Raw genomic sequence first — 24,040 nt, 5'->3', positions numbered from 1 at the left:
GCACAGAGCAACCACGACATCAGTCGCAGCATTGATAAGCTTTAAATCACACTCCACTTTGATCAACATTTTTTCCTGTTTCTAGATTCCTAGAAGTTTCTAAACGTGGCCAGTACCATCTCAATACAGAGTTAGGTAAGGTAAATATTGAAAACGTACAACAGAAAAGGGAAAGATTTCTTAAATCTGTGAACAAATACTTGCAAATTGGGTCAGAGCTGAGACATTCCCGGGCAGGAAAGGCAGCTTGGAAGGAAACATCGTTATGAAAATCAGCGAGGACGTCAGAGGAGCATAAATCCCACAACACTGGACTCACCCGGTCCCCAGCCTTCCCTCCCCCTTTCCTGTGGGACAGCGGCCTCCCCTCCCCCAGGGAGCCAGAGGAGCCAGGCCCTCCCATCCTGCAGGCCCAGGACGGCCTGCCAGCTTCTCCGGGGGGGGGGGGGGGGGGGGAGGGGGGGGCGGGCCTCTGTTTGGGACCTGAAAAATACATTCTGGGCTCCAGAACATGAAAGAAAAACCCTTGCAAGACTGAAATTTCATTAAGTTTATTAACGGTAACAAGTGAGCTTCAATAAGGCTGATTTGAACTCTGGCCTCTTGATGACTGCCAGGAAAGAATAATCATTCATTAGTCAAATATTTTAAAACAATTTAAAAGCTTAGTGCAGTGGGTTTTCAGAGGACGGAGAGAGGAAAGGGGGCCCCTAGACAAAATTAGGATGATTGCCGATTTCACTCTGCAGGTGCTTCCCAGCCGGACGTTTTTAAAAGGTTCAGGTGTGGCCCCCAGGCTCCGAGCCTCCATAATGGATTTCTCATTCTCCAATGTAATCAGGTGTTTTCACTGTTCACCGCTTCTAGGGAAAGAGGCCCTTCTTCTCCTTTTGTAAAAGAGCATTTTCTCTGAGCAAAGCTACCTGTTTCAGGTTTCACAGCAAGTTTCCATTGCTGTAGAATCTGCAGTGTCAGAACCGGGAGTACACGAGGGTCCCAGAAGGGGACCTGGGCGCTGAAAGAGGCTCCGTCACCTGCACCGTCACACAGCTAGAGGGTGGCAATCCTCGGACTTGAACTCGGTGTTCTTCGAGGTTGAATCTGTGCTTCTCCTGCATCTCCTCGGTAAGCAAAGCTGCGTTGCCTTGGCTCTGCCATTTCTGATCGGTTTCCTTTGAGTGCATTGGTCGTCCGTCTCTCCAGGCTGGAACTGTGATCTTTTCGGTACATTGGGAGGACTGCGGTGTGGTGTCAGAGGCACGGGATTCAGAGTCATATAGATGCTGGCTCAACTGTGGCCAATGCACATACCGGGGAGCAGAAAGAGCTCCTTCCGAGGGCTGCCTGGCAAGAGTTTCGGCTCAATAAATCTCCTGGCAGGCCCCCCATTTGTTGGTGTAAAATTAGTCATTTATTTGCGCCATGTTTGTTTTTTTGGGGGGCTGAGGCCGGCCTTGGGAATGCTGTCTCCCCCAGGCCATGCAGAATCAAAGGCCCCTTTCGCTGACTTTCTAGCCCCTGAATCTGCTGGTGTGGGATCTTCTGGGCTGAGCTCAGTAAAGCTCCCTGAGCAGTAAATGGTACAGAGGGAAAGATGAACACACGAGTCTTTCCAAAAGCCGTCGTCTGTGGTGGTGATCAGAACGTTTTCATTCAATATCCCAGTGGAAGGAAGCAGAGATGCACATTCACCCCCAATTTGTATTTGCCGTGGGGGTGAATTATGTGACACTGGTGTTTGGGTAGCAGATTTTCCTTCTGGATTATTTTCTGCTCCGGCGATTATTAAGATTTATAGCGAGTCCCTGAGGCACCTCAGCTCACAGGTTGGGAAGCCAGCCTAGAGGCCAGAGGATTTCCTGGTTGGAGGCTATGGTGCCGCTCATCCAGAAACTGGAAAGGCAACTTGGTTTTCCTTGGGACGTGTGAGAAGGCTTCGCTAACTACCTCCGAAGCCCGGAGTTTATAACACCCTCTCCTCACTGTGGGATCTATCAGCAGCCACACAGCAACTCCCACGGGGGGCAACCCACAGGGGCCCCACCGGCGGATTATTTTTGAGCAGATCATGACGGCCAGTCCTTCACAGCCTGGGTTGAAATTTCAGACAGTTGTTTATCAGATTCGTAGTAAAACTCCACTGGTGATTTGCCAAGAGTCAAATCCCACGTCCCCGGTGCACCGGCAAAGTCCTCCGGGGGGCGCGCTTAGTCCAGCCCTGGGTTCTGGAAAGCTGAGGGGCAGGAGTCAGGTCTTCAGGCTGGCCTCCCTCCAGCCCAGGCTCCCCGACAAGGTGGGCAGCTGGCGGTGGGGGGTGGAGGGCACCCACGGCTTTATCAGCAGACAGAATCTGGGACCCTCCCCCTCCCCGGTCTCCACCACCCATCTGTAAGCTGGAGGTGATGGTGGCCCTGCTCTGCTGGATTCTGGTGGTGACTGAATGAGGATGTACAGGGGGTGCTGGTGTGTACTGGGCTCCAGGGACTGGTGGCTCTGATGATCTTTCTTCTTCTGAGGAACATTCTCAGTAACAAGCTCCTCCTTTCCAAGAAAACATTCTTTTTTACATTTATTTATTTTTGTCTGCGTTGGGTCTTTGTTGCTGCGTGCGGGCTTTTTCTAGTTGCGGCGAGCAGGGGCTGCTCTTCGTTGCGATGCGTGGGCTTCTCATTGCAGTGGCTTCTCTTGCGGAGCACGGGCTCTAGGCGCGTGGGCTTCAGTAGTTGTGGTACGTGGGCTTCCGTAGTTGTGGCTCACAGGCTCTAGAGCGCAGGCTCAGCAGTTGTGGTGCACGGGCTTAGTTGCTCCGCGGCATGTAGGACAGGATCTTCCCCGACCAGAGCTCAAACCTGTGTCCCCTGCACTGGCAGGTGGATTCTTAACCACTGAGCCACCAGGGAAGCCCTCCAAGAAAACACTCTTTTTCACCTTTCTAAACTCTAGCAAAGAAAAAAAAAAAAGGCCAATCTCAATAGAAACCCACTAGGGGACCTCCCTTCCAGGGCCTGCTTGCCCCTGTGATTAGAATGAGAACCACCGGGTAGCGCCTCACGGGTCTTTGGTACGAATTACATTTACGGCCACTCTAATCATAGGTAAAAAAAATTGGCCTTAACAAACAAGATCAGCCCCAGGTGTGAGCTGGCGGAGGCGAGGTCTGGGCCATTTCCGGGGCCTAAGTGGACCAGAAGCGAGAAGGTAAGACGTTTAGGTCCTGAACCACCTTTGGGGAACTCAAGTGCTCGAGGCTAGTCGGGATTCTTCACCAGAAGCTGAGCAGAGTTTGGAAATGCTTCCAGAGGAAGTGATCCTTCGTGGGGACAATGTGTGTTCTGCGTCCCTCCTTTCTCTCCCTGATGCTTTTATCCTCAGGGTTAGCCCAGGGTCCAGGTTCCCAGTATCCTGGTGGCAGGGACCTTCGTTACAGAGGCACCAGGCACCTACCAGACGTCCATCAGCACAGGCATCAAAGACAGAGTTCATTGATTTTCTCTCAACCGGCTTACAGTCTGGTTGGGGAGTTAAAATTACCAGTCTCTCTAAATAGGTAATCTTTAAAAGACCCCATAAGATTATCCCAAAGCCAGAGGCATGATTATTTCTCAATAGAATCAGGAAGATTTTCAGAGGGGAGAGCATCTCGTGAAGATCTGCAATGTTTCTGTCGTGGGCAACCGGCACCACCTCCACCTTGGGGGCCCTTTCCGGTCACAGAGTCGGGCTGAAATCCTTCCTTCTCGCCTCAGTTTTATCTTCACCTTCTCCCCTGGGGGGGGGGCATCCCCTCATCTAAGGTCCTGGGAAGGAGCGTCACACATGGGCTTTCTTGTGTGCTCACAGCCCTTCCATTCACGTTAGCACCCGACTCTCCAGGTCACCCCTTCCCCAGGGAGTGCTGACCCATAACCCAGACCCCGTGCACTGAGACGTGACTGATGCCGGAAAAGCAGGCTGGTTCTGCTACAGTCACGAGGCGGCGGTGGTGTCTGGGGGTCGGAAGGTCACGGGTGGGGTCGGTGGGGGGGGAAAACCCTGAGCGCTGCCCACTGGGCTCACGGCCCCCGGTTCCTCTGATGAGGCCGCTCAGTGTGACCAGACGGGCTTCCTCTTCTGGAGGAAGGCCTTGACCCCCTCCTGGGCATCCGGCAGGCCCAGGTTGTCCACCATAGTCTGGGAGGTGAGGTGGCAGGCGGTCCTGAGGTCCCGAGCCAGCTGCCCGTAGAGGGCGGCTTTGCCCAGCGACAGCACGGGCCGGCCCGGCGAGGCCACCTTCCTCGCCATCTGCGTGGTCTCGTCCTCCGGCACCACCCTGCTCAGCAGCCTGTGGAGCAGGGCCTCCCGCGCAGAAACAGGCTCCCCGGTGAAGAGCACCTCCAAGGCCACCTGTGGGAGGGGACAGGGGCCGTTACTTAGGCACCGGCCATCCTGCGACCCAGCGCTGCCCAGGCCCCACCCGCCCCGCTTCACTCTGCAGAGACTGTTTGTACCGTGACGCTCGGCCCAGGTACCTGCTCCTGAAACACCATGTCCCCATCACCCTGAGGTCTTCCATCCCCAGACTCCTGCCAAGGACGGGATCCATGAGCGCCCAGGAGAGAGGGGGACCCTTCTCATCTCCTTCAGGTCACGTGTCACCACTCTATTGAAATCACAGCTCACACCCCAGCACCATCCCCCCTTCGGGCTGCATTGTCTTCCTTTGCACTTTCACCATTTACTATATAGCTTACACATTCATTTTGTTTATTGTATTATCTCCTTTGTTGGCACATAAGCTTCACTAGGGTCAGAGACTTTTTTTTTTTACTCTTCTGTTTATTTCTGTATCGCCAGCACGAGAAGAGTACCTTGCACATAGTAGGCAGCCTCCAGGATATTTACTGGTGAGTGATTTAAGGAGTGGATGGATGGAGGCAAACACAGTACAGGAGAGGTGACGCCACAGTCCTGCAGAGGCCGGGTCAGAAGGTGACACGGCTTCCACTGGTTCTTTCTCTCCGGCTGTTGAGCTTGGAGCCCAGCTGCCACGCCGTGAGGAAGCCCGAGCCACTCTGAGGCTGAGACACAGCCTGTGTGCCCCTGACCAGCCCAGCCGAGGTCTCAGCTGAGTGGCAGCCTCAACAGCCAGATGTGGGAGTGGGCGGGCCCTCAGACCACCGCCCCCAGCTGTCATGCTCCCCTTCCAGATCTTCCCAGCTGAGGCCACGGACACTGTGGTGCAGAGATAAGCCTTCCTCTCTGAGCCCTGTCCAAGTTGCAGATTCACGAGCTAAACAAATTACTATTGTTTGGAGCCACTGAGTTGAGGGTGGTTTGTTATAGATCATTGGACTAGCTTGCGGTATCATCAGCACTTAGGTCATGGTTTTTCAACCTCAGGGCTATTGTATGTTTTGGACCAGATAATTTTTTTGTTGTGTGGGGCTGTCTTGGGCATTGTAGGATGTTTGTGGCATCCCTGGCCTCTATCTACCGGGCAGCAGTACCCCTGTCCCAACTTGTGACAATCAAAGCACTGCCAAACGGCCCCTGGCACCAGTACTGCTCCCAGATTAGAACCACCGATTAAGGTGGTTTTTTGAATCATGAGACTAGATCGTATCACTGGGGGATTGGGCTTTGGTGAAAGAGGAGAGGCCAGAAAGCGGGTACAGATGCCATCATAGGTGCAGATGGAGCACACAGTGGACTGGACTGGCCACCAGGGACAAGGCGATGTTGGCCCCATTTTCTCCTCTGCAGTTAGGGGAGAGGACTAAATCCCAATGTTGTCCAATTTTGGAAACTTCATGATGACATGCTGGAGGCAGCAGGAGCCAGAGACTATTTCATAGTTGAAGAGGAACAGCATTGTCACTGCAAAGCGTGTCTGAAGTGCCTGTGTGAATGTGGAGCTAAAAACCGGTGCTGCTGATCCAGGGCTGCTAAGTAAGACGCCCCTGAAGACGCCCAGCGAGTCCCAGTGAAGGGCAGAGGCCAGGGGGTCCGATCTGGGGAAGGAGCAAGAGAACACGAGAGTCCCCCCCTGTCCCGGGCACTCACGTTCCTGGCCTGCCTTCAGCTTCCTACCTGGTCCTGCCTAGTTCATGGCCCTCTCTGGCATCAGTGTCCTTACCGGCCTGGTGGGGTAACGCTATTTAGCACCACATTGATTTATAGGGGTTGTACCCACACGGATCAGATAATAGAGTGGCATTCCCTGAGAAAAAGAAAGCCTATTTTATGGCGAATTAGCACAATCTTTACTTACTGTTTCCCCTGCAACTTCAGATGAGAGAAGAAAATACCTCCTCTCACCCTTTTCTGTTATCAACCCTTGTTAGGGTCCCCCTAACAAGGTGGTGATTTTATACTTCCTCTTCCCGGAGTATCTGTATTAAAAGCAACAAAAAGCACTTGAAGCCAAGGCTGACCTTCAAGGCTGACCCCTGGTGTCTGATGTCCCCAAGTTCCAATCCCACTTACCAACCACACAAACTTAAGGGGGCAGTTGAACCCTCTGAGTCTGTTTCCTCATCTGAAAAAATGGCAGTAAAGATTCCCATTCTCCTGCAGAATTGTGAAGATTGGAGAAAGCTGTGTAAAACTTATACTACAGTGCGAGGCACCCAGGAGGCCCCTAGTAAATGCAGTGCCTGTTATTAACAGGCTTCTTCCTCCTGTAAATTTGTATGAATCTCCAATGTTGGCTTTAGGTATCAAGGCCCCTGATTATTTAAAGCAGAGGCGTCTCTGGGGTTCCTCAAGGCACGTGTAGGAGAAGAACTAGATGGTGGTGCGTCAGCATTAGGGCTGCGATTCGGCAGGACCGGAAGGGAGGGACCTGACAGGGGATCATGGGTTAACTTCATCAGCCGGGAGACCTCCGGTGAGTCACTGAGACCCCAGCCCTTCCGTGAGGTGGGCTGTTGAACATACGCCTGTGGTGGCCACAGCGTCACCGTTAACATGCAGATTCTGACGCGGTGGGTCGGGGGGGGGCCTGAGACCCCCCTGTTCCCAGGCTCTCTGGTGATCCGCACGCGGGCTGGGTAGCAAGGTTTTCACTTAACATCCTCTCCATCTTGCAAGTTCTACTCTGATCTAATCAATTAGGAATTCAGATCCCGCAGATGCACAGTTACTGTGGGTAAACTGGAGGAAGCAAGTGTTCCCGCGGAGACTTGACTGGTTTGGGAAGCCGGGGCTCTGGTCTTTCACATGCTCCCCCTGCCCGTGGTACCCACTGCTTTAGGGGCTGGGTGAGACCAGCTCTGACTGCGGGAGGGAGCAGCTGCACCAGGCAGGTCGTCTATACGTGCAACGAAGATGCATATTTAACTCAAGCTGGGGGAGGGGGACACTTTGCACACGTGATAAATGATTCACGCCCAGGCTCAGTCTGGCTGGAACCCGAGAGCTCCTCGCCACGGTTTCTGCAGGACAAAAGGCAGCGTCCTTCGCACGCTGGGCAGTTCCCTAGGGTGACCAGCAGAGGGCACTGGCGACCCACACCTGCCGCCTCAGCCGTGTTGAAAGGGGCGGAGCTTCCCGACTGGGCCACTTTGCAAAGGCACCTGCTAGTTTTGCTTCCCGGCGGATGTGCACGGGAACGCTGGCATGTCACCCACGCAGGTGGCGGCCCGTGTATGGATGCGTCCCTGTGGGTGCAGCCAAGCACTGACGATAGGCAGGTGTGTTTTGGTCGGTTTTAGATTTTTGTGAATCCCTAGTTTTCCTCCTGGGGCGGGCCACGCAGGTGAGATTTATGCAACATGGTTCTGAGAACTGGGCTTCCTGGGAATTTAAGGCCTGTCTTTGACAAAAATTTTTTTCCTTCTTCTCGAAAACGAATTTAAAATTTGACACATATGATCAATTTGTAAGTTTCTGGGACTCAAGTATAAGCCTTGATTTTTAAAGTTTGTTTTTAATATTTTTTTTAAATGAGAATTTATTTTTAATTTTTGTCTGTATTGGGTCTTCGTTGCTGTGTATGGGCTTTCTCTAGTTGCGGCGAGCAGGGACTACTCTTCGTTGTGGTGCTCGGGCTTCTCTTGTTGCAGAGCACGGGCTCTAGAGCGCAGGATCAGTAGTTATGGCACACGGGCTTAGTTGCTCCGCGGCATGTGGGATCTTCCCTGACCAGGGCTTGAACGCACTCCCCTGCATTGGCAGGCAGATTCTTAACCACTGCGCCACCAGGGGAGTCCTAAAGTTTGTTTTGAGAAAGAATAGATTCTTTTCTGGAAAGTAGGGCTGATTTAAAGTTTTCAAATGCTTTAACATGGAACCTTCCCGAATGTTAGGTGTCAAAGCTGAACAGCAGCAGGTTGGCCAAGCAACCACCTTTAATGTGCAAAAGGCCTGGAGATTTGATTTGCACAATTACAAGATACTTCATTCATAAGCTCTGACGATAACTTTGTGATGCATTTTAATTTAATGTGCTGGCACCAGGCGGGGACTGAAGAAGTATTTATTGAATTAATACGTAACATTTAAGGTAAATGTGTATCCTGGTGGGATCCAGACACCCCCCTGGGTCTGAGGACCCTGGAGCAAGCTGTTGTGTTCTGAGGGTCACCTTTTCCAACATGGAGCCCATGTCCAGCTGGTTTTCATAAGTGTATGTGTTTGTAGGTATCTGTCACCAGAATTTTCTCAGAAACACACATTTCTGTAAAAGCTAATGAGGTGCATGAAAGGCAGGTGTGCTCTCCTGAACCTCTTGGTCCTGCGGCTTGATTTCCCTTGGGGCTCATTGCTTTTGTGCCTCCGGCATATGAGCAACTGCTAATTTTCCTAGTTGATGCTAAAATGGTTAATATATTCTAGAAAGCAATTTAGATTCCCTACTTGCTATGACTCTGGCACCCCCTTTAAAAACAGATTTCCAGTTGAGAATAAGGATGTATTTTTCCTTACAAGGAAAACAAGGAAACCACCGGTTTCCACTTAAGAGCTGTTCAGTAAACATTCTTTATGATGTTATAGGAAGGAGGAAAGTTTGTGAAGAAAGTGGACTTCACTCAGGTTAGCAACAACAGAACAACTCTGGCAATGCAGCTCCTTCTGGGGCAGATTCGACACACCATGTACAGGACATTCCTGCAACCACTGCAAACCTGACACACTCAGTGTATCAGCTACTTTCAGTCCGTTCTGGAATGAGACAGATTGCTGGCAAACAGGAAGCCAGCGACAGAATGTTCTAGCCTCTTATACTGGCATATGTCACCATGCTATTATAGCTCATGGGCAACCTTTCCATGCAACAAAACTGTGTCTGAATTGCATTTCAAATAAGTGCAAAAAATGTTCACCTTTATGAAAACAAAGCATATCTAAAAACCCAACCAGCTGTATTGAGGGGTAGGCAAGAATGAAAAGCAGTGACTTACAAACTGACAGCCACTGGGATAACCTCCCAACACGAGACATTAGTACATTCAGCCAGGTCTGCTTTGGGCAGAATGTCCTGAATCAAACGGTACTTTCAACAAGAAAGTTCTGGAACTCACCCTCACAGGCACTGGAGGATCACAGTTAGCAAGGAGGTGCAGGCAGTTCAGTTACCTTTCTCGGCACCGCTCTCCCCAAGGCCACCCCGGGGGTGGAGCAGAAGAGCCCGATGTTCACGCCCGGCATGGCAAAGGAGGACTTGTCACTCGCCACAGCAATGTCACAGCTGGCAACCAGCTGACACCCGGCGGCAGTGGCCAGGCCGTTCACCATGCGATGATGGGGACCGGGTGGGTCTGGATCAGCATCATGACCTGAAGAGCAAACACACCTGCTTCGCTTCCATCCAAGAGTGAGGTGCGACAGTAACACTCAGGATTTTATGTGACTTTACTGTTTTCAGAGCCCTTTTCATATGCTATCAGTGTATCAGATTCTATGACAAAAAGGGTAGGGGAAGTCACAAAGAGAATAATTTTCATTAAATATCGACGGTGAGCCAGACTGTGTGATTTGGTCTTCCCGAGATCCAGGAGGAAGGAACCAGGACACCAAGGCTCACGGGGGAAGTAACCCCCTAAGGCCACCAGATCTGCGAGGGCGGCTATGGGGTCTGAGCCACCTCTGTCTGACTCCAGGCCCCTGGTCTGTCCCTAAGCATGATTTCTGTGAGGATGCTATCCCCTCAACCGCTCCCCTAGCAACCCCGCTGCAGAAGAGGGCTGACTTTGACCTCTGGGGAACAAGCAGTTCTGTCCCAAAGGTGCCTGCGTGGAGCTCTTGTGTTAAAAGTCTGAAACAGGTGGGAAAGGGCCTGGGAAGTAATTTCCTTAGTAATTACTTCTCCAATTACCACCATGATACTCTCTCAATTCTATTAAGATGGTGGGGAACACCCTGCTGTCATCAAAATAAACAAAATTCCAGGGCTTCCCTGGTGGCGCAGTGGTTGAGAGTCCGCCTGCCGATGCAGGGGACATGGGTTCGTGCCCCGGTCCGGGAGGATCCCACATGCCGCGGAGCGGCTGGGCCCGTGAGCCATGGCCGCTGAGCCTGCGCGTCCGGAGCCTGTGCTCCGCAACGGGAAAGGCCACAAAAGTGAGAGGCCGGCATACCGGAAAATAAATAAATACATAAATAAAATAAAATAAACAAAATTCTAAAATGCATTGGCACAGAGAGGGTAGCTGGAAACTGGCTCAGGTGAGACCCCTCCCCCCCAAAATCTCCAGAACTTTAACTTAGTTTTGCAGCTTATGAAGTAACTTGGCTAATTTCTCCATTTTTTCCGTGACACTCTAAACAGATTGTGTTACTATGGTGACTTCAGTGTATAAATGTTTGCCCTTCGACCCCGGCAGGAGCGAGGGGAGGCGGGGACCTGGCCTTGCTTCCCACGCAGCCGCTCCAAGGAAAACGACCTTCACGGATCCCAAGGTTTTGCCTGAGGAACTTACCTTTTGTGCTCATGAACATTTGGTACTTGTCAGCTTTATTATAAAGTGACCAATTATATAGTTAGGGATATGATATCATATTCCTGATATCAGGAATTGGGGGTTCGCCTTTTGAGAATCTGGTAAATGCTATTGACCCTCCTCCAGAGGAATGCACATACACGTACCAGCACCCAAACTGCTGGTGGGTGCAGGGGGTTCGTGCACATACGTGAGGATGGGGAGGGTGAGGGGCAGCGCTGCTTCTCAGGGGACACAGTAGCAAGCAGGCTGCACAACAGCATGTAAGGTCTGACTGCAGAGGCAGAAAAGACTGTTTCAGCTCTGAGTGTCATCCGTCACCTGATCAGCTGAAGGTAGGAAGAGTCAGTTGGCTGTGACTTGGGTGGCACAGTCTGTCTCCTGCCTGTCGTCTAGGAAGGGCTGAGATTCCACACAAGCTGCTGGGAAATACTTAGGCAATCCAGTAGATCACCAACATTAAAAATATCCTACCCTCGATCTAGGAATTCTAAGAGATAATCTGAAATAGGGCAAAAAGCTGTCTGCACCAAGATGTTCACCAAATCATTATTTTATAATAGTAAAAGCTATAAATAATATAAATATACAAAAATAAGTAAATGGCTATATAAACTAAAATATATTCCAATGCAATGGAATGCTACATTCTCATTACAATGAAATTTTCTGAGAGAAATATCAGCATGGTGGTCTGCAGTGAGGCTGCTGGGTACTGACACCCCAGCTATCACTTACTTTCTTCCTATCCCTCAGTCTTCACATCTGTAAAATGGGTATAATTATAGTAACAACCTTACAGAACAGGAAGATTATGTAAATTAACATGTCTAAAGTTCTCAAAGTATCACCTGGCACATAGTAAGCATTCAGTGCTATGATGATATTACACAATTATACTGTATAATCACACCCATGTATGATCATTCAAACAAATGGGTACACATGGGAAAGGATGAAAAAGAAATACAGCAAAATATTAATTACAGTTCTCTCTGGGTGGTATATCATGGGTGTAGTATCAGTAATTTATTTTTCTTCCTTTTATTCTTCTAGATTTTCCAAATTTTCTATAAGAAGTATCTATTACTTTTTTTTTGTTTTTTTTTGCGGTACGCGGGCCTCTCACTGCTGTGGCCTCTCCCGTTACGGAACACAGGCTCTGGACGCGCAGGCTCAGCGGCCATGGCTCACGGGCCCAGCCGCTCCACGGCACGTGGGATCTTCCCGGACTGGGGCACAAACCCGTGTCCCCTGCATCGGCAGGCGGACTCTCAACCACTGCGCCACCAGGGAAGCCCTCTATTACTTTTATAATTAGAAAATATTTTAAATAAAGTTAGAGAGCAATTCAGGGAAGACAGAGGGAACCTAGCTAATACACCAGCTGGGTAACCAATCCCTTGATTGTCAAGAATGATTAGTCCTCCTATTTTGCCTCCTAAATTCAGTACTTGTTTTGGTCCTGCCTATTCCAAAATGGGACATAAATTTAACTCTGCCCCAGCCTCACTGAACAGCATCATGGAGGGTTCTACGCTCGTTCCCAAAGCAAGTGTCCCTGTCCCTTTGTCACGTCAGTGGTGGGTGTGAGGAGGAGGGAAGACTCTTCCTGGACCAGGGTTTCCACCTTCAAACTTGAACGGGCCGAAAGAAGAGACCAGGACGGGCCTCCAGCGAAAGCCCCCCACATCTGCCCAAGGGAGGTGACGTTCGCTCTTCCCTGACCAGGTGTTTCTTCTCATTTTCAATTTGCCCCATTTCTGATTTGTAAATAACTAACCGTCATGCGGCACTTGTGGTCTGTGACAAATCTGCTACAGAACTTAGATGCAGAGACAATCCAGATATTTCTTCCTTTCTTCCATCCCCTGTTCTCGTGCATAAACTGAACGGGGAAATACCTAGCTCATTCTGTTCCCATCTGCCTGCTGATTACACTTGCAAACTGAAATCTCACACAAGTTCACGGTGTTCAGATTTATCCAGGGCAATGTGATTTTCTTCAAAAAAGTATTAGAGAAGTCAGTGTACTTCAGGTCCTATTTTACTACATCGGGGTGAGGTCCTGTATGCGTCTTTTTTCAGTGAGTTGGAGGTATCCATGGGGTGGAAGCTTCCAGAAGATCTGGCCTTTGTCCGGGGTAGAATCTCAGCTCCCCTGTGGTCCTTTGCTGTTTAGATCTCAGTTCATGAAGATACCACAGAAAAGTGACCAAAACAGGCCCTTTAGGGAGGATGGAAGGGCTCCACTGGTTCTCTACAATGATTTTCTATTTCGACCAAACATACCAGATTAGTAGAAAAATAACTTTTAAAGCACCAAGTCCTGGCAAACACAACAGCGGAATGTCCTATAAGCATCATTAATGTGAAACAAAAGACTGAAGTCTTGGCTCTGACTTGCTCCCATCTCCATGAAGTCAAGTCAATCCCTTTTCCGGTTTGTCCCTCCACAAAATGAGAAACTGTAATGTGATCTCCGAAGGGGTTTCTGGAAGGGCAAGGAAAACGAGAATGTATCCCAATCACCTTCCCCTTCCCCTCTGTGATGCTCACTGCTGTCTGGTCTACAGTGAAGGTATCGCTAAATATTTGTTGAATCATTAATAAACATTGATAACCAAAGAGATGAATGACTAAGTCAATGTACGAAGGAGAAATTAGGTGAAGTAATCTTAGGGTTAGGTTATGAAACTGCTTTATACGTCTTCCTTCTCAACTAGATTTCCAGTTTCAGGTCGGCTGGAAACTCTTTTTTCCTTCTATTTCCCTCAGTATCTTGCAAGTATGCATATAGCAGGTGCTCAATAGATGCTCATTAAATGAACAATGTGTTACTTAAAGTTGGATTCTATATTTTTGGTTATCTGGGTTGATTTGATGCATTTGTAAGTCACCCCCAACTTTTGTCCTTCCTCCCCTGTATCTGTTGTCAATTTCCCTCCTTAATGTGGTTAAAGAGACAGAAGACGGAGGTGAAAATGAAGGTTATTTTCCTAGGAGGCAGTGATTATAAAGGTTAGTTGAAAGAAGCATTTGAAAATAATTTTAAAAATCCTTATTGTTAAGGGCTTCCCTGGTGGCGCAGTGGTTGAGAGTCCGCCTGCTGATGCAGGGGACGTGGGTTCGTGCCCCGGTCCGGGAAGATCCCACATGCCGCGGAGCGGCTGGGCCCGTGAGCCATGGCCGCTGAGCCTGCGCGTCCGTAGCCTGTGCTCCGCAACGGGAGAGGCCACAACAGTGAGAGGCCCGCATACCGCAAAAAAAATAAAAATAAAAAAATAGTAATCATTATTGTTATGAATGCTCTCTTTGCCATTAACAGAGTTGTTTTAGTTTAAAATTTTAAAACTTTTAATAATCTTAGGTTCTTCCTCTCTAAAGATGTACATTTCTACCCTTTACCTCTTACTTAAGACATGGATACCAAGACATACCCCCTTAAGGCAGAGATGGCAACTCTTGAGTCGCAGCTTATGTTTTCCTTTCTTTGGCCTATGGCAAGATCAAAAGCCAACCATGGTCACTTCTGAAAAGTCTACACCAAATAGTTGCTTGGATGAAGGGTTTGCCAATGACCATAGAGGTTTCAATAGTTCTGCAGTGGTGACGTCTCATAGCTTAAGACCTTATCTGTAAGCTAGAAGCCTAATTCAATATTTAATACTGTTATCACTCTCAGGCTTGCAATGTCAACTGTCACCCTGGCTTACCTCAGAACAGGTTCGGAACACTTCAGCGTGATAATCTGGGCCGTGCTCATCCGTCAGTTCCTTTCAATCATGCCCAGAAGAAAATACAGGCCCCTCAGCTGCAGTGTTTCCAGTTGAGCAAAGAAAAGACAGAGATGTAAACAGCCAGAGCTGGGGCTGTGAATAACTTCAGGGAGCGAGCGTATCGATGCTGTGGACGCTTAGAGAAAGTTAATGGCCCGATTTTGATAAGAATAATTCCAGATAGCCTGAAAAGCTGCAGCCAGTATTTTATGATGACAGTGCAGGGTGAGGCATCTGTTTTCTAAAAGGCCCCTGGTGGAAACCAATGAAGACACACAATTACAAAAAGGAGAAGGCTCAGGGACCAAGGCGACGGTACTCTTTTCAGAGTCGTCCCTTTGGTCCCACAATTTTGTTTTGGGACTTGGTCTGGCCTGAGTATACCGACTGACCCAGGGCCACATAAATCCACCAGGCCTTCAGCAGCGCCCCTGTCATTTAGCCTGTAGACAGCGGGCCACCCCTAGGGCTGGAGTCAGGAAGGTCAAAGTGTGAAGAGAATCCCTTTATTTTATAAACAAGGGACCTGAGGAGGTGGTTTTATTGTCACTGTTGTCATTAACCACCACAACAAAGTGTAATTCCACTGATAAGCTGGAAACACTTCTTCGTATTTCCTCTTGTCCTGGCGGTTCTGACAGGCAGCAAGGGAGGAAATGGCGCCATCTGGAGGTGAGCTGCCTTCCTGCATCCGGGTCACGCCCCCGACTGCTGACCTCAAACAGCTCTATTTCTTTTCTCTTCACCACATAAAACAGTTGAAAATGTATATTCAACCACCGATAAGAAGGTCACATTCTCCAGAAACACTGATCCTTAATTTTTTTTTTTTTTTTTTTTTTTGTGGTACGCGGGCCTCTCACTGCTGTGGCCTCTCCCGTTGCGGAGCACAGGCTCCGGACGCGCAGGCTCAGCGGCCATGGCTCACGGGCCCAGCCGCTCCGCGTCATGTGGGATCTTCCCGGACCGGGGCACGAACCCGTGTCCCCTGCATCGGCAGGCGGACTCTCAACCACTACGCCACCAGGGAAGCCCTGATCCTTAATTTTTTTAAAAAAAAGCATCACAGAGCATCATCCATATTACTTGTCTGTGGAGGCTTTAAAAATACTGACATTGCTATTATTTATACCACTGCCATCATCACCAGATAATTTGGTAAAAATTCTTACTGGAAGAAGAGCAAGGAAAGAATTGGGCAAAATGTGGCACCCTTTCTGGCACCGTTGAAGAAGACTGCTCATCTCAGTTGAGAGCCTGGTAAGAACTGAAAGACAAACCGATCGAGTGTCCTAGCCGACTAGGCAGTCTACCAAAAGGATTGGCGATTAAACCCATCATATAAGGTCCACGAGGAAATCAGTGCTCTGCTTTTGATGGGAAGACCAGCATAGCCATGAGTGGCAATGTTTAGTATCCAACAGAAAGGAAAAGACATATTTTCACTGCACAGTAATCTTTGCCATAATTTCCACAGTTAGTAGTGTCAGCACCAAGGTTCCCACCATACACAAGTTTAGGAGCTTCAAAATAATTCTCCCATTAAATGAGGGAATGCCCTAGTTAACCAAAGAATTTTGAGACACCTCTTCTGGGCTCTGCAGAACACTGAGGATGGACACCTGACCAATACCTGAAATAATAATGGCCTTCAGATCTTGGCTTTCGGCTTCGTGAAGAATGTCGTTTTGGAGATCTCAGCGTCGCCAGTGACAGCGCGTTTCTTCTCTTTGGATCGCTTAAGACAATGCTCCTGCGAAGAACAATTTATAATTACCGGGTCATGTGCCAAGTCAGAACAAGTAAGGACCCCTTGCAATTCCTTTCTAATTTGGGAGCTATTTAAAAAAACCCAGAAAAGAGAGCTGTGGGCGCTCAGAGGCCATTGAGAGGGTTTGTCAACTCTCGGGAGTGACAGCCAGGTCAAGACAAGGAGACGACCTGAGATGCACGTGGGGCTCTCTCTCTTCCCTTGAGTTGTTTCCCTTTTTCTCCAAGTTTGCTCTCAGAACCATTACTGCCACCTCCACAGAAAGGGCAAGACGCAGCAGTTCCAAAATCATCGCCGCCCAGACTGAGTGGCTGCGAGGTCTGTAAGACAGCGGCAGGGTCTGGAGAGAAAATATGGCCCCAAATCTCCTCCCACCCACCCCACAGAAGAGGCAGCTGAGATGCAGATGCCAATATGCGTATCTGACAACACTGTCTTACCTTCTCTGTAGTGACATCCTGTAATTCAGCAAAATCGTTCCTGTTTGAGAATGGGGTGATACGTGAAGAACTGCGCAGCAAGAGGGCGTCCGGGACGTCATTCCCCAAAAGCTGGTGTTCAAAGGCCTGCTTGCTGTTTTAAGTACCCCACGTGCTGGTGATAATAACCTGGATTTTCATCTTACTGCCTAAACATAGAAATGTCTTCTTTTTGATCTTATATGGAATGGGCAACGAGCCAGACACCAGATGATTGTTGTATATTTTCTGTTTCCCATCCATCTCCGCCCACGTTTTCTGCCTTCCTCATTCTTTTTTTCTTAATAAGTGTTTTTAATTTAATATAAATTTATTTATTTTTGACTGTGTTGGGTCTTCATTGCTGCGCGCGGGCTTTCTCTAGTTGAGGCGAGCGGGGGCTACTCTTCATTGCAGTGCGCGGGCTTCTCACTGCGGTGGCTTCTTGTTGCAGAGCATGGGCTCTAGGCGCACGGGCTTCAGTAGTTGTGGCACATGTGCTTAGTAGTTGTGGCTCGTGGGCTCTAGGGCACAGGCTCAGTAGTTGTGGCACACGCACTTAGTTACTCCTCAGCATGTGGGATCTTCCCCGACCAGGGCTCGAACCCGTGTCCCCTTCATTGGCAGGCGGATTCTTAACCACTGTGCCACCGGGGAAGTCCCTCATTCTTTTTTGACTCTTATATTTCCACTGCTGTGTCAACCCAGGGTCACCGGGCTTCTGTGCCTGCTACTCCACTGAAGCTTTGCTGCCAAGACTCTCCCGATTGCCAGAACCAAACCCAGTGGCCGCCGTGGTCCTGCTCGCCTTCTGGAAACACGCTCCTCCGCCCCGTTTTTCTGGTGCTTCTCTTGCTGCTCCTTCTCTACTTCCGTGACGGGCTCCTAGCCTTCTTCTCAGCCCCAAAGGCCACGACCCTCAGAGTCCCCTCTTTTGCCCTCTTCTTGTTCCATACACTCCTCCCGGGCCACTTCACCGTGGCCTTGGCATCAGCTACCACCTCTGTGCTGACCACGCCCAGTCTTTGCCCCACTTCAAACCTCTCTCTGAGCTCCAGACCCGCAAGTTCACCGGCCTGCTTCCGGGACTCCTCCACCGAGGCGCCCCTTGGGCGTCTTCCCCCAGTGACCTCAGCGGCCCCTCCCCCTTCGCTTATCTCAGAAAGCCATCCTGGATTGCCCAATGGCTCCGTTCCTCATTCCACAGGATATCAAACCCCGTGGATAATACCTCCTCAGAATCTCACGCGTCTGAATTCCCCCAGTGGCTACCTTGGTTCAGAACATGGGATGTCTTGCACCTGGAGCTTTAACACCACCCCTCTTGAGAGAGGATCTCTTTAAGAGTGAGGTCACCACCAGGGCAGTTGATAAAAGTGTAAACTTTCCGGGGCTTCCCTGGTGGCGCAGTGGTTAAGAATCCGCCTGCCAATGCAGGGGACACGGGTTCGAGCCCTGGTCCGGGAAGATCCCACATGCCACGGAGCAACTAAGCCCGTGCACCACAACTACTGAGCCTGTGCTCTAGAGCCCGCAAGCCACAACTACTGAGCCACAATTTCAGTGCCACAACTACTGAACAACTACCTAGAGCCCATGCTCCGCAACGAGAAGCCACCGCAATGCGAAGCCCATGCACCACAACGAAGAGTAGCCCCTGCTCGCCGCAACTAGAGAAAGCCTACGCGCAGCAACAAAGACCCAATGCAGCCAAAAAATAAATAAATTTATTTTTTAAAAAATGTAAACTTTCCATTCACGGGGCAAGAGATGGTCCCTGTAGATGCCACAGTGAGCTGTCGGAAGGCCATCCTATCGGCGTAAACCACCAGAAGGTCCAGGAGGCAAGACACTGCCAGATTCCCACACAGGGGCAACACTCAACATGTATCTGTTGACTGAATTCATGACCAAAAAGAGCATTTGTTTTTCATGGCCAGTTCCATCACTGCTGTGGATTTTAACCTTGTCTAGTTTTTTGGCATCTCTTTTAAACCTAAGTGGCAAGTACCCTGAGATGGCACGGCAAGAGTGATGACAAGTTTGGAGGCGGATGGGCCTTTCTCTGACTCCTGGCAACCCTACCTCCTGGCCATGTGTGCTCGAACAGGCTGTTACCTCTCTGAACCCTGTCAAGTGGCGTTATCTACCTAGTGGGCTGTAGTAAGGGCTGGGATAAGGACTGTGTAGCGCCGAGCACAGTACCCAACTCTGAGCTGGCCCTCACTACATGGCAGTACTGCCACCGAGAGAAGCAGCTTTGAAAAGGAACACTTGAGTGAGTTGCTCCAGCTCACCCACTTAGTGCCTGACATAGTTCTGCTTTAGCGCTGGTCTCCGGGCTTCCTTGCTACTAAACCATTCCCAGCATGTATGATAGATTGTTCCCACCATCCCCGCTTCTGATTCATGTTTAACTCTGGAGAATCAATGAGATCTTCTGTTGCCTGGCTGCCGTGCCAAATGGGCCAGATTTGCAAAAACAGAAGTGCCCTTGAAAATGGGCAAGAGGGCCCCTGCCCGGGCCCTCTTCTAGCGGTGCCCCTCCAGGTGAGCAAGGAGTCCACTGGGAAGTTGGGATGTGCCCACCTCGAAATCACCACCCTCTTCCACACCCCGCCCCAGTCACCTGAAACCCTGGAATTCCCTGGCTCTGCAGTGGGAACCATTAGGCCCAGAGGGTGGCTGTGAGCAGTTGTCTGTAGGGGGTGAAGGATTAGACAGATTGTGGGCATGCTGCACGGGGTGTCTGCAGACCTGTGTGCCAAGCCCCTGGCAGAGCAGCAGGAGGGAGGGGTGGAGAGGTGGGGCAGGCAGGCAGCACAGGGTGGGAAGGAAAGAACAAAGCTGCAGGCTCTCTCCTGCTTTGGGGGAGTTCCTAGGAGCCTGGGGATTGTAAATTCAAACACAGCCTTCCAGGTCTTAGGACGGCCTACTCGTGAGGGGAGGAGAAGAAAACATATTTCACAGCTTGATTTGTAAGGTCTAAATACTCAGACATGCTACCTAGGCCTCCCTCTGCACTCTTGCCCTGGCCAGGCAAACGTCAGAGTGAGGCCTGGATGGGGCTGGGGCCTTCTACCTTTATCACGCCACCGTCCACTTTCAAGTTTGTGCCCTGGTATGTTTTTGTAAAAGGGTTTTAGGCTTGTTGAGCCAAAGGGCAGAGCTCAGTACCCTGTGTCCTTTAGCCTATTTATTTACCTGCCCTCACGTGGGCACTTCTAGATGATGGCCAAGGAGCAGCTCGGCTATGCCTGACCTCGCCTCGGAGCCAGGTCAAGTTTGTGAGGCACAGAACCCTCTACTGAAGGGCTTTCTCAAAGGTACAGCAGCGGTGGCGCCTCCCACAAGGCTGCCCACGCTGAGCCCAACTGCACTGTCGACTTGGCCTGGGTTTAAAGGCAGTGCTGGAGGCCTCCCAGGTAGCCCCACTTAAATCCTCCGTGTGCGTCCTGCAGGGTCGCGAAGGCCACTGGGCCCAGGCAAGGGACGTCTGTAAACGCAGCATCCGCGGATTCCCTCCACGTCGGACTTCCCCGCCGGACCGATCCGCTGTGATGGATAAACTGGGCTCCGTGGTGGGCGGAGCTGACCACTGACGGAGCCTCACTGTACTCCGCGTGGGGTGGCGCGGTCGGCGGCCCGGCCTCCTCCGCCCCTCTCTCTTCCCGGGTCCCGCCGGCCACCCTCCCTGGGAACAGCCCCGCACGCCCGCGGGCCGCTGACCTGATGCCGTCCCGCTGCCGCGTGCTGGCGGGTCGCGACCCCGGCTCCGGCCGCCCGACCCCGGCCGGTCCCCCGCTGCAGAAGCCGGCGGTGAGCGGAGGCCACGGGCCGCGCCGGAGCCAGCCGACCCCTTCACCCCCAAGGCCCGCAGGCCCGCGGCGGCGGCCATGGCGGCCAGAGACGCGCCGGGGTCGGACGCCGCTGAGCTCGACGCCAAGGACCGCGGGCTCTGGGCGCTCCGAGGGGCGCGGGAGCGAGCCGGGCAGCTGCGCTTCGACCGATCCGGACAGCGGGCAAAACCGAGTCGGGGATCGCAGGCCCAGGTTTCGACCGGACTCTTCTCCCAGGCCGGACCCAGCCCCCGCCGCCCCGCCCCCGGGTCCCTGCCGCCCCGCCCCACCCCACCGCCCGGGCCCCCTAGTCTTCCGGCCCCGCCCCGACGCTCCGCCCCCCGTAACCCCTCCCCTGGCGCCCCAACCACCCTTGCTCCACCCCCGAGCCCCGCCCCCGATATCCCTACACCGCCTCTGATCCCTCCCCCCGCACCGCCCCTTCCCCCGCGCCGCCCCGCCCCCGGGTCCTTGGCGCCCTTCCCGGGAGGAGCTGAGGGGTTGGTTCTGGGGTGAGCGACTCTAAACCTTCAGGCAAGCTCTGAGAGTTTTTTCCCTTGCAAGGCCAGATGAAAGGGTTTAAGGAGGCGAGGAGTGGTGTAGCTTGCTCCTTTTTGTTACAACACCAAGAACATAGTGGTTTGCCTGGATTAGGAGAAAAATGAAGTGTCGGCAGGTAGCGAATGATGTGAGCTAGGGACGTCACCTTTTTACAAATTGCTTTATCCTACCCATCCTATCCCAGGCCTCTCATGTGATCCCAGGTCACTACTTGAGCTGTATCCCACTCAGGTATTGGCTTTTAAATGCTTTGTGTCTTCTCTTATCGAGAACCCGTGGGATCTACGTTTATATCTTGCGTTTTCCCAATGCACCAAGGAGGGAAAGGGAGGCCCTTTTCAGGATCTAAGTGGCTGGCACGAGACAGGGCACATCCTGCGGCTGAGAGCTGAAGTGTGATGAGAAGATCCTCATTGTCATTTGCTAGTTAACTGCTTCCTGTATTCCTTAACTTCCTAAAGTCTGGAGATTTGCAGGATACTTGGAAGGAAGGGTCTGGGCCCTCAAAGATCTTCCAGTCTGTAGGGTTGACACCATGCCCAGGACCCTCCTCGGGCTTTGACACTGAGAAATTTTGCAAGGATAACAATTATACAAAGGCATCTACAGGCGGGGCTATTGAGGTTGCACAGTGGCTTAAAATAGTCACACACTGGATTCCTTTGAGTGAGGCCCCCTTTAATTCTCAGCTTCATAATTGGACAGATCACTTATGTACAGAATAATATTTTGAAATATCAATTGACATCTCTACCAACACCACCACTCACTCCATTTCCTTGGTCCTCGTTCCATTCAGGCAGTTGGGGCAGAACTCTGAGACACACAGGGGCAATTCCTGGCTTTCAATTTGTAAAAGCCCAGCCTTGGGATTGGAAAGAACACCATGCAGACATAATAGATTTGGGGAGCAGTTGATGAATAGGAACAAGGCCTCTAACCTGAGGCCAGATTAAGGTCCCCCAGGTTTGAGGACAAGGATAGGGCAAGTAGGGCTTCAGGAAAAGCCAGAAGAGAGTGGGATTTGGGAAAAAAGGTGTGCCAAAGCCTCCTGGAGAAGTGGGAATAGTGGGAAGGATTGCTCCTTTCCTTGGTAGAACTCCAGATCACTCATGAGACTCTGGGTGGCACGGAATGTCTGGGCAGATGGACCTAAACACCTCATAGAATTTCCCATGGTCCAGTGCGGTGCTGTGACAACAAACTTGTCCCTGTCCTCTGAGAGGGGATTGGAAACAGCTGAGAAAGGTCTGGACCTGAGGAGGCCCTGAGGTGGGGAACAGAGATGACTCAGCAGGTGTGGACTGACAAGTTGAAGACAAGGTGGGGATGAGGACATCTCGGGTGGATGCTGTCACCTGTACCCTTCTGGTAGACTGGAATATGCTGAGGTGACAAAAACAACTACAACAAAAACAAGTCTATGTGCCCCAAACAACCAAGCCTCATTTCTCACTCACACTACTGTTCTACTGCAGATCAGCTGAAAACTCTGTGCTGAGTCAGCCCTGTCTTTGCCTCGGGACCCAGTAGAGCAGCCTCTATCTGGAAAGTTGCCAGTCTCTGGGGCAGAGGAAAAAGAAGGGATGGGAGAGGACTTCCCTGGTGATACAGTGGTTAAGAATCCGCCTGCCACTGCAGGGGACACGGGTTTGAGCCCCAATCTGGGAAGATCCCACATGCTATGGAGCAACTAAGCCCACGTGCCACAACTACTGAAGCCCGTGCGCCTAGAGCCTGTGCTCCACAGCAAGAGAAGCCACGGCAATGAGAAGCCCGCGCACCACAACAAAGAGTAGCCCCTGCTCGCTGCAAGTAGAGAAAGCCTGCGCGCAGCAACGAAGACCCAATGCAGCCAAAAATAAATAAATACATTTATAAAAATTTTTAAAAAAAGGAATGGATGGGAGAAGCATGAACTGGCACTTGGTCTCATGATTCATTTGCCAAAGCAAGTCACACCACCACACTTACCTTCAGGTGTGCAGGAAAGTACAACCCTCCCATGTGTTTGAAAGAAGCAAGTCTTTTTTTTTTTTTTTTTAGCAAGTCTTTTTGAGCAATGATTGCTTAATGATGGCCACAACTGCCCAAGCACAGAGCCTTGGTGTTACAAATGAACAGATGCTTATTACTCAGGGATCGGGAATAGAATTCCAAATTGGCTTAGTTTCCGCCACCAGGCAGAATGGAGATTTGAAATAGAAATAAGCTGAGAAATAAAAGGAAGTTAAATCCTTAAGAACACTCGAGTTTGCACACTGGGATTTGTGTCCATCCCCCTCAGTCATGCCAAGTGCTGCAGAAGAGACAGAACATGTTCCCTGAGGCTGAGTCATGCAGGATCAAAAACTCTGACCAAAGTGATCATCATGGGCCAAAGTCCACCACCGGAGGACCTTTTCCACCTTCTCACCAAGATGAAGTGTCATTGGCAGGAGGAGAGGTTTGACTGGGAAGAGATAAAGAGACTGCTCCCTCCCAGCCTAGGAGCTGGAGTAGAGGAGAGACCTGGAGTAGAGGGTTTTGGGAGAAGGAACGAGGAGGGCACTCGGAGCGTGAACGTCACAGATGAAAATGGAAGGTTTCAGAGACAACTTCCACCTGCTTCTAAACTTTATTTAATAGGGAACGATACTCAATATTTTGTAATAAGCTACAAGGGAAAAGAATCTGAAAAAGAATAGGTACGTATGTGTATAACGGAATC

The 24,040-nt window shown here is 50.7% G+C and overlaps 1 protein-coding gene across 1 annotated transcript; it reads right to left on the bottom strand.

Annotated features, from left to right (window-relative positions):
• Positions 1 to 532: 532 nt before the first annotated feature.
• ECHDC3 (enoyl-CoA hydratase domain containing 3) lies at positions 533 to 21,002 on the bottom strand. Its single transcript, XM_079912680.1, is given in 9 exon segments — positions 533 to 4,383; positions 9,559 to 9,719; positions 9,722 to 9,758; positions 14,639 to 14,701; positions 14,705 to 14,736; positions 16,335 to 16,396; positions 16,398 to 16,454; positions 20,660 to 20,780; positions 20,783 to 21,002. Coding segments are annotated over 9 exon segments (879 nt in total). The 5' UTR covers positions 20,829 to 21,002; the 3' UTR covers positions 533 to 4,083.
• Positions 21,003 to 24,040: the final 3,038 nt, after the last annotated feature.

This window comes from Stenella coeruleoalba (genome assembly GCF_951394435.1).
Source record: "Stenella coeruleoalba genome assembly, chromosome: 2".
In the NCBI taxonomy this organism is placed as follows: Eukaryota; Metazoa; Chordata; class Mammalia; order Artiodactyla; family Delphinidae; genus Stenella; species Stenella coeruleoalba.
Note: the sequence above shows the minus strand (reverse complement) of the source record. Positions and strands in the feature narration are given on the sequence as shown.